The 10,510-nt window shown below is 46.1% G+C and overlaps 1 protein-coding gene across 1 annotated transcript; it reads right to left on the bottom strand.

Annotated features, from left to right (window-relative positions):
- Positions 1-3,347: 3,347 nt before the first annotated feature.
- Positions 3,348-7,688, bottom strand: LOC136516419 (serine/threonine-protein phosphatase PP2A-2 catalytic subunit). The gene is made up of 11 exons (XM_066509809.1): positions 7,496-7,688; positions 6,910-6,966; positions 6,303-6,386; positions 6,132-6,203; positions 5,859-5,930; positions 5,713-5,753; positions 5,070-5,136; positions 4,798-4,989; positions 4,621-4,710; positions 4,434-4,541; positions 3,348-3,930 (listed from the first exon to the last, which is right to left on the bottom strand). The coding sequence occupies exons 1-11, from the start codon at positions 7,568-7,570 to the stop codon at positions 3,865-3,867; spliced, it is 924 nt and encodes a 307-aa protein (XP_066365906.1). The 5' UTR covers positions 7,571-7,688; the 3' UTR covers positions 3,348-3,864.
- Between the last annotated feature and the right edge of the window lie 2,822 nt (positions 7,689-10,510).

Raw genomic sequence — 10,510 nt, 5'->3', positions numbered from 1 at the left:
ATGAACCCCTAGACCCCTGCCCCGACTCATCTGGGCGGGACCGCTTCGAGCCTGCTCCCTGCTCCCGGGTAGGGGGGCTCGCCTCCCTTATCTCCGAGGGCGCGGTGACGGAGCCGCCCCTCTCTGTTGATGCCTCGAGGGAGGCAACCAATCCGCCTCCCATCCACTGATCCTCCGGCAGCACCCCGGGTGGGGCGGCAGATTCTCTGGCTCCCACCGGCCCCACGGACGGGCCGATGGTTCGACCTACCTCCACCGATCTCACGGACTTGCTTCCCTCTGCGTGGAACGGGAAGGGTCCCTACATGGGTCGGTGGGCACCTGTCAGCATATCCTCGTCCGCCAGGACGTCCCAATCCACGCCGGTGGCTACCTCGTTGTCGTCATCATCGTCATCGTCACTGCCTGTCTCCTCTCCTCGATCACGCGCTTGCCGCTTCCGTAACAGCTTCTTCTTCCTAAGCTCCCTCGACTTTTTGTCCCACTCGGCCATGATACGGTTCGCTTTCGCCAGGGTCCAATCCTTCTACAACGGAGCCGGTCTATCCTTGAAGAATAGTCCCCCCGGCTAGTCCCGCCATCCCCAGGGTCAGCTTCAAGGGGTCAAAAATTCAAGTAAAAAGGAGTACAGAGAAGGAAAACTTACGAAGTCAATAAACCCCGGTTCTGGCCGCATTGGGGGATGCCCCAGCACCGGGAACACAAAATCAAGGACGACGCCAGCGGTGTCCTTCAAAGGCTCCATCGCCTCCTTGATGCGTTACGCCACCTCGAAAGGAGGCAGCGCCTCGTCGATAAGCACTGTCCCTTCGGGCGGTGCTCTGGGCACCATCTGGTGCAGGGGAAGCACACGTGCCATCAGCGGCGCCACCCTCCTCGCATGGTAGGCGCCGATGATCCCCAAACCCTTCACGCCCCTGTTCTTCAAAGTTTGGAGGGCAGCGAGAAGGTCGTCGATTTTCTTCCTCTCCTTGATCGGGACGCCCCACCTCCATGACCTCGGGGCCTCCTTGATGACGCACCCGGAGAAGACTAGCAAGGGGTCGGCGGCGTCATCCTTGACATAGAACCATTGCGAATGCCACCCCTTGTTGGAGGTGGACAGACGCATTAACGGGTACGCATCTACCCGGTTGTTGCGGAGGTGAATACCGGCGCATCCCACCGGCGTGGGTAGCTCCTGCTTCCCGACCTGCCTCTTCAAAAGGTTGACGGTGAAGATATGTCGCCACAAGTCGAAGTGAGGATCAATCCCCAAGAACCCCTCACATAAGGCGACGAACGCCGCAATGTGCTGGATCCCATTGGGGGTAAGGTGCTGCAGCTCCACCAGGTAGTAATCCAACAGCCCCCGAAGGAACGGGTGAGCAGGTATGGCGAATCCCCGCTCATGGAAGTGAGCGAAGGACACATCATACCCTTCGGGCGGCAACGGCTCATCCTCATCACCGGGCAGCCGCCACTCCTCGGCGGTAGTCAGCAGGCGAAGGAGGCCACGGCGAATGAGGCCCTCTAGGCGCTAAGGGGTGATGCTGGATCTGCCCCACAGCTCCATTGAAACGATTGGGAGGGGGGTGGACACGAGTTCAACGGCGGCTGCGATGTGGAGGCGAGCTTGACGGCGACCGCGATGCGAGTACGGAAGGCTCTGGCGTTTAGCGGTGGAGGTTGACGATGCGAAGGCGAAAAGGCAAAGTACGGAACCCTGGGGGCGAACCCCGTGGTTTTATAGGGGCGGCGGATGCGATGAGTAGTGTTTTCCTAAACGATAAACGGTAAACAGTCGGTCACCTGCCGTTTAGCCATTATTCGGGCAAAACGTCCCATTAAACGGGCTAAACGGCCAATTAAACAGGGTAAACGGGTGATTAAACGGAAACGGCGCACCACTGTGTAGCGTTTACACGGTGTTTAAACGGGTTAAACGACCGTTTAGGCGAACAGCGGCTCTGACACGGTCTGCCATGTTAAGCAGGGCAGGCACAGGGAAAAAGGAAGACCCGACTCCCTCGAAGGACCTTGGATACCTTTGGTATTTTCCTCTTTCTCCGATCTGTAACCCCTGCTCCCCCCTTGGTCTATAAAAGGGAGGGCAGCCCCCCACCAAAGGGACGAACTCTGGACGGATAAGTTCAACACAAACGATACTTAACACACGGCTGAGCAGCAACCAAGCTCTCGACGACCTTTTCGATTATTCCATCAGAGACTTGGGACTCATCCCTCTCTCGACGGTTTGTGCCCCCTACTACGAACCATTTTCGGTACTAATAACACGAGCAGCAGTAGACTGGACGTAGGGACGTTCAGCCCGAACCAGTATAAATCTTATGTTCTTTAGCGCACTATCTGGACCTAACACGCAACAATCATAAATTTACTGGTCGGTGTGTTCGAAACACTGACACTACGAGACTATCGTTATTGTTCGGTTCCATGACAGAAGTGAACACTACGGCGCCACGTCTAACTTCCACTGGATTCTCTGATTCTTGACATCAAAGAAATGCCTTTTCTTGCCTTGTGTCCTAATACTAATGTTGGGTAGACCATGGATGCGGACGCTCTTGTGCAGAATACGTTGTCATGATGGTATTCGGCATGAGAAAATGAAGGAAGAGAATGGAAGCATCTCCGACGTGCAAAGGCGGATGAAGTGACGTGTGGCGATGCATTCGTGACCATCGCTTTTTGACGCTGAAGCCCGGCTCCGTCCGGCAGCGCGCTGTGCGTCTGCGTCTGCGCCAGCATCAGCATTAACTGGTGGCGAGAGCGACACGGGAGAATAGCGAGCGCCCAACGAAACCAGGCCTGTTGTCACGTGCAGCTGTTGCCCGCTTGCCCCAAACGACACGGCACCTGGCACGTTCTGTGGGCAGGGCGGCAGAAGGCCACCAGCCACGGCCTCACATAAGCTGGGATCCTGCCTTTTTCAACAAGACAAAATAAATACTGGTAGACACCACAGGTTGTATCGACGTCGACGCCAGCCTCAGCTGGGCAACAAGACGTCCAGGCGGCATAAGCACCACAGAAGCAGACACGATTTTTGTATAGCCGATGCTGTCAAAATATTCCAGTAGAACTTCCAGGTCAAAAAGAAGCGCAGGAGTGCAGGACCACGTAACGTTAGTGTCGCACAACAGATCCTTTTCGATTAGCAAGTACATCAGAACCGTGTTGGATGTGTGATGTTTGGTAATCAGTGAGCGGGCACAACGGCCCAGGATACAGGGCAGAATTTCAAACGGAAACTGCGGTGTGGTACAGATCACAGTACTAGGTACCATGTCCCTCGCCTCATCTTTTGTTCAAAGCAGAATGAAATGTGGAAACCAGGGCTCAAATTCAAATGCTGGTGGCAAAGAATGCTACAGGTTGACTAGTTGCCCTTAAAAGGTAATTCTATACGGCAAATCAAGGTAGTCAGAAAAAACTAATGGCCCAACATAGAACCATACAAGTGTTCACCCCTACAAGAATCACAAAAAGAAAAAAAAAAGAAAGAGAGAAGAAAATCAGGTGAGGAAGAAAGGGGAACAAAATGAATACATTGGGAAAAGTTTCCCCCCATAATACAGATTGCTGCTTGATGCTTGAACCCCACCACTGCAGCGTGCAGCCCCCACCAAGCCAAAAGCATCAACCAGTTAGAGATAAGTGAGAACACAATCCAGTCCTTCCAGCTGTAGTAGGTATACACTTGAATCATGATGCGGCAAAGCAGCCCGCGACAGCCAAAGCGCCATGGGCAAAAATAATAAGAATAGCACACGGAGGGATTCCAGCAAAAAATAATTATCTGCAACCAGGAAACTGCACCTATCTATCAAACCTTTGCTGCAGATCCACATCACTTTTGCATCACAGGAAATAGTCAGGTGTCCTACGAGTTACATCTGGCTCTCCCCTTCTTGGGGCTGGCTCAAACTGCAGAATCACACACCAGAACCCATAAGATGCCACCACAGTAACCATGAAGCAAGATAGCAGAAAAACTGTCAAAGGACAAATCTCAAGGACTGGAGATCAACAGAACATGAAAAGATGAGAATATTTTATATAAAGTGTAAAAACAGTAAATCCAGAATTTTGGCTAGAATTCATAACAAAATACTGAAACCAAAGCTTATATGTACTATATTTGTACTAAGCAAGTATAAGTACCAGTCGAAATAAAGTATATCATTTATACGTGAATAAATTTAGAGTTTGAACTTGATTTCCTGGTACTGTTTTCAGGCGTCCTCTGAACTATCTTCTCAATGCGATTCAATCTCATCAATTCAATAATTTTGTCCCGCTTGAAGTGAGGGTAACATTTTCTTTTATTTTAGACAATTGCTCATGTAATTGGATAAAAAGATCACTTGAGTTATAAATTATCACAAAGCCTGCTCACACAAACAAGCTGATATAGCCAAGAATATTACCTGGATGAAAGTATGCTCCCTGCAATCATCAACTTCTAGGATTGATGCCATGTTCCCACAGCGGTAGCAATAATTAGGTGCACTAAATATAGTCACGACTTTTTGCTCCTGTTTAACGAATTAAGGTATTTATCAAATAGGGCATGAGGACTCAAAAAGGCTGTATGCTTCCAGAAGAAACACTTACATGAGCCCAATTGAATCCCTCCATAACCAATTGGTGAGCTCTAGCAATTAGCCTTAGGCTATTGGTATGGTTGAACTGCTCTGATATATCCTGGAACAACAATATTTGGTGTCAATACAAACGGTGATACATTGTATACACCACTAAAATTTGCGTCGAACAAAATAGTTTATGTACCTGTCCGAAGGTATACCCAGCACCACGTGGAGAAATACCCCAACCACATCGATCGTCTGGATCAGACCACAGAAGATCACACATTGGACCTTCATGAGGAACTTCCTGGACGCGATCAAAGTTGCGGATGTTGTCGAGGGTCTCAATGGATGGCGATAATCCACCATGCAAGCAAAATATTTCTGACTCGACCTATGAAAAGAACAAACAAACTGAATGGAACTTTCACTAGATACACATGCAAATCATCCTAAATAAGAGATAATACTCACCAATGCAGTCAAGGGGAAGTAATCAAATAGATCTGTAAAGGTTTTCCAGACATTTGCGTTTCCATACCTACAAAATGATCACAGGACATATCTTGTAAACTTATACATTTCACAAAAAGAGGGTGGTATGGTCAATTTTGTTTGGACATAGGACAAGCATAGAACAATAATAAGTTCCATAAACTACCACACAAAATAGACCATGCACAGTAAGAATCATGAAATAGCTTTACATGGTAACTGGAAGAATAGATTTTTGCTTAAAAAGTTCTCCTTGCAATTCATCGATACTGTGGATCATCATCACAATATAGCAATCCTGACAAATGTAGCATTTCTCACAGCATTTGTCACGAGATAAAACTTTGAATAACCTCATACATCTTCAGACATAAGTTGCAGGCATGCAATGTAGGATATGGATGTCTTTAAATACTAGCTGGGCCCAGCAGAAATATTATCCTTAGGTGTGTTCTATTCTAACCAACAATTTTCCAGAATGCACTAGTTTTCAAGGACAAAACATAGTGATTTGACAGTGAAGCAATCATTAAGCCCTTTACTAGTACTTCCAAAGTCCTGCTTAGTGATATCAGAATTTAAAAAAAACAGTATGTACAGTAACCTAAGAGAAGACACTCACTTCCTTAAGCATTCGTCATAGAACCCATAAACTTGAGTAATCTGCAAATAATTTCACTAAAAACTTTAATTTGTACAGCTGATAACAGAGAATGGAGTGATGCAGCAAGAAAACATGAACAATTTGTGAAACAAGAAATTGTATACCTGTCGGCTTTCATGGTTTCCTCTGAGAATGGTGATCCTCTGAGGATATCGAACTTTTAAAGCCACCAAAAGCTGTTTGTTTGCAGTGGATAAAATTAGTGCCAAGAATTAGTAAAGTTCTGCAATTTAGAGATTTGAAGTAGGAACAACAAAAGGCAGATATGATCAGCTTTTCAGTAGAGTGCAGACTACACACCTATACTGCTCATGACCACTATGGGTAGATGAATATGCTGATGGTGCTAACATAAAGACATGTGAGTTTACACTTACTGTGACAGTTTCGACAGAGTAGTAACCACGGTCAACATAATCTCCCATAAACAGGTAGTTCGTATCTGGACACTGGTAAAAGTGAAAGTTTCAAGATACTGAAATTTTAACATGTTTCTTTATTAAATCGGAGAAGTGACAGAAGCAGATGAACAGAGAATAGTGAGGTACCTTTCCACCAATTCGGAAGAGTTCAGCAAGATCATGAAATTGTCCATGGATATCACCGCATATAGTAACAGGACTCTTTACAGGCTGCAACAATGGTGACAAAACCAATCGTCCAAAGTCAAATAACATGACCAAATAAGAGCTGCATCTGTGAATCCAGCATCTAAACAGCATAGATTATCTGAAAGCATCCATCTTATCTCCTGGTGTTCAAATGTTGGTTAAAGCTATACAGTTCAGAAGGTTCAAAAGGTGTTTCTTTCCCACCACTATGACATTTTTTTATAAAAAGCTTAAAAAAGGTGGGTTCAGGAATCTTTCATCAGGAATGAAGACGCAATATAAGGTGTCATAACATCAGGAATGAAGACGTGGTATAAGTTGTCACAAATTTATGCATTTAGTTAGCAAAACACAAATTTAGATTGTGCAAGGTGGCATAGAGTGTGAGCTGGGAACTTAAACCATTTTTTATTGCTAATTGGGCCGGGTCAAAGCTTAAACTAGATATGAAGAAAAGTTAAGCTGTCCCAAACAAGATAATATATCAATTGGTCACACAATGAAATTGCTGATAACTTAAGCCAAAGCAATCAAAACAGCGAACCTGAACATTGCTTTCCTCCATGAGAATCTCCTTTGCCTTCTCACACAGAGCTCTGACCTGAAGCATAAATTGCACTGGATCAGAACCTCCCATCCCAGCAGAGCAAATCAATTGTGGATATTAATTCTACAGATCCATTAATCACAAGGTGGGATGTTTACATCTTGAAGCAGTTCTAGGCCCCCTAGCATTATCATTTTAGCATAAAATCGAGGGAGAAAACGTTATGTGGCCACCAAAGATCGTGGTGAAATGGGAAGACATAATTGTTTTCAGTTGAAGCAGAGAAATTAATTCAACATCAGAAACGCCAGAGGGCGGCTAAAAAAACTTTTTTTTTCTTCAGCTTCAAAAAAAAAGTAGCGTTCCGCTCAGCTCACAACCACATCCCCAGCTCGCAACCGCCCAGGCCCAGCGCCCGCCAGAGCAAATCAAACGCCCCCGCCAGCCATTTCCGCGCCAACCAGCATCGGAACGCGTCCGGAGACCCGATCTCCCCCGGGACCCGTCCCCCGGCCCCGCAATTCCGCCAGATCTGGTGAAAAAGCACCTCGAACTGAGAGGAGAGCGACGGAGAAGGCGTTACCTCGGGCTCAGCGAGCGGCTTGCACTGCATGAGCCGCTCGATCTGGTCGTCGAGGCCGCCATGGGGGCTGCTCATCTTGCCGCGGATGGAACCCTAGATCTGGGCGGGCGCGCGCGCTCGTGAGAGGGGGGCAGGCGGAGGAGGGAGGAGAAAACGAGAGGTGGGGAGGAGGGAGGGGGGCAAAAGGTCTGGAAAGTTGCAAGGGACGGTGGTTATATAATTGCGAGTTTGGAGGCTAGCTCTCAGGAGGGAGCAAGCGGACGGTTGGACGGAATGCTCGCCGTGCTGCTGAACTGGTCGTAGTTGGAAGAAGAATGGCCAATTACACGTCTCAGCTTGAAAAGAAAAAACTAATCACACGTCAGTTTTGTAATAAAAAAAACACTAAAATAATGTTTATTTATTTTATGGTCTGATCAGTTTAGCTGTAAGATTTGAAAAGGTTGTTGATCGTGGAAAAGCTAAAGTGGGTTATATGGTGCAAAAAAAAAATTATATGTTATTTGTTTAAAAGGCTATGTGGCGTATCTCTCTTTATTTAAATTTAAATTAAAACAATGGATAAATGTCTCTCTGGGTCTTATTGGTTAGGTGCATAACTCTTTATCCAGGCTCCCATAATACAAGTTATTCATGTTTGGTTATTTGCACAACACCTTACAATCTCCATCTATGCAGAATTTAGCTTGCACCCGCTCTGCAGCTCTTGAGCCCACTGTGCAAAGGTCTTTGCGACCGTTGTGCAAAGCTCCTGCACCCGCCCCCATGCCCACCGCCCCCGCGCGTGCATCTCGGCGAGGCAGCACGGGCAGGTGTCTCTCGGCTGACGGTGCACGTCGTGATGTATGTCGTCGCTGGGAGCAGCACTAGCACGAAGTGCATTGTTGATGCTAGGTTGGGAGCGGTCCGACGCTGGGAGAAGCACTAGCGCTAGGCGTTGTGCCCATCAAGAAGTAGAGGTGCCGAGAGGAGCAGGAATAGGGAGCGGAGGGGACGCGCTTAGGGTGTTCGATGAAATGTTTGGTCGGTTTATCTCACTTGGTACAAACAACCAACCACAGACTTGATACCTAATGCAACAAACCAAACAAAGGCACTTGCAATGCAACAGGATAATATGGCCCAACTAAACAACACCAAATTGCATTTACTTATGCAGGCATAGCATATCCTGCACAACCCTTTATGCAGTGCAACTCTTGTGCGAGTAACCAATCAGACTCTCTACTTTCACTCATTTGGAAAAGCAAAAAACTAAAAGGTGAAAGCAGGGTTTAAGGTGTTCCAAAAATTATACTATGCGTAAATGGCTCCTTTTGAAAGGAAGCTTCTAGTTCTCTGTTTGGATTGTGTTATATTTTTTAGCAGCATAAGCAATTTACACAAGTTAGATCAAACCCAACCTTACTAGGGAAGCAACTACACCACCCTCTCTGACTTACATATGGATCTCAACACCTTTGTAACCTCTGCCTCCCATCTATGTAATGTGAGTCAGGGGCCTCCTACTTAGTTATGATCTCGACACACTCACACACACATTTTCACCTCTGTATTGTAACTCTTGTTGCAAACTTTGAGCCTTTATGCTCGGTAAACACAATTGAACCGCCACTAGGTGTGGGGTTCGTTGTCTGGACCAGTTTAAAACCCCTGAGTCGTCGAAAGCTAAGCCATACGTACTAGTGTGTGACGCAAATCTAGTTGGTAGATGAAACACTAACATTCTTCCTCGTGTTTCTTTGGTCCCGCCTTGCATGCTTAATTTATCCAACTCCCGTGCTATGCTGAATTTGTTGTTGCTCTATCACCCATGCACCCCCAATTTCTTATCGATGAAAATGTGTAAATATATCCAAGTGGGTAATGAATTGGGCCAATCCAATCCAGTCTCATCATGTCCCATTTTTCTACCTTTTATCTCTGAAATGATCAATATATCCAAGTGTGTAATTAATTAGGCCGATCTAAAATTCTCATGGAAATTAAACATATCGACTAGCCTGCTTCACCTATGTACCTAAGAATAATGTTTACATCTATTGTACAAAAGTTCTACACCCTAGTTCCGGCCCCTACACTAGCTTCGAATTCTAGAAATGTAAATTGCAATAAAGTATATGCATGATGTAAATGGAAGGGATAAAGCAATGTCTGTTTTCATGAGGTATTGGAGAGTCATCACTCTCCACTAGTCTCTATTGGAGCACCCCCTATAAGGGTATTATTCCCCTTGATCTGCGCAAGACCAAGTGCTCTCTAGTGGTTGATCCTTCTCCACTCCGAAATGGTAGATCACCAATTGTTGTGTACACCAGTGACAGCCTCTTACAATCACCACCGAGAGATCTTCAAGCTCCTCGACACCACTAAGACATATAGATGATACCGATCAACAAGAGTAGCATGCACAAACTCTCGCTTGACCTAAGCAAGCCTAATGAGAAAATTGAATGCACGCTTGCTACTCCCTAAGTATCAATGGAGCCCTTAATCTTCAGTAAGCAAATCTGAGTCGCTCCAATGGGTCAAAACATTCTCTTGGATACCAAATGTTGTAGCTAGAACTCCTGAATGGCGAGAGAGCCAAATAACACGAGACGGAGGGGGTATATAGGGCTTACCCTAAAAACTAGTAGTTATAACTCCACTCAACTGAAAATGCAGTATCAAAAAACTCTGGTGGTGCTTTTAGATAAGCACTATACAAAAGGTTTTTTTACTGGCTACAATCCTCCAATCATGCTCTAGTGACCCCCACTAAAAATCGATGGGTATGGGAGCTCACTAGACAACTGTGATTGAGCACTGTACACACGTGAAAGCCCTATGTGTTGGTTATGGTAATTGAGACAACTAGTGAACTAATCTTTTGCTAAGTGTGTAATTAAACTAGGTTAGTTCCAAACCAAGATGGAGAGCCAGGCTCGGAGATGGATGAAAGCCAATAAATACAATTCGAGCATGCTCTCACTTGGCAAGAGAAGAGGAAAACAAAATTGTGTGAAGGCAAAT

Source organism: Miscanthus floridulus, chromosome 2 (assembly GCF_019320115.1).
Source record: "Miscanthus floridulus cultivar M001 chromosome 2, ASM1932011v1, whole genome shotgun sequence".
Lineage (NCBI taxonomy): Eukaryota > Viridiplantae > Streptophyta > Magnoliopsida > Poales > Poaceae > Miscanthus > Miscanthus floridulus.
This window is presented reverse-complemented; position numbering and strand designations above follow the sequence as displayed.

Bases quoted from the DNA above. Each gene is read 5' to 3' on its own strand.
- LOC136516419 (XM_066509809.1), bottom strand. From the start codon at position 7,570: ATGAGCAGCCCCCATGGCGGCCTCGACGACCAGATCGAGCGGCTCATG. The intron at 6,967-7,495 runs GTAACGCCTTCT...TTTATGCTTCAG, and splicing joins AGCCGCTCGCTGAGCCCGAG to GTCAGAGCTCTGTGTGAGAA. The intron at 5,137-5,712 runs GTGAGTGTCTTC...ATCATTTTGTAG, and splicing joins TATGACGAATGCTTAAGGAA to GTATGGAAACGCAAATGTCT.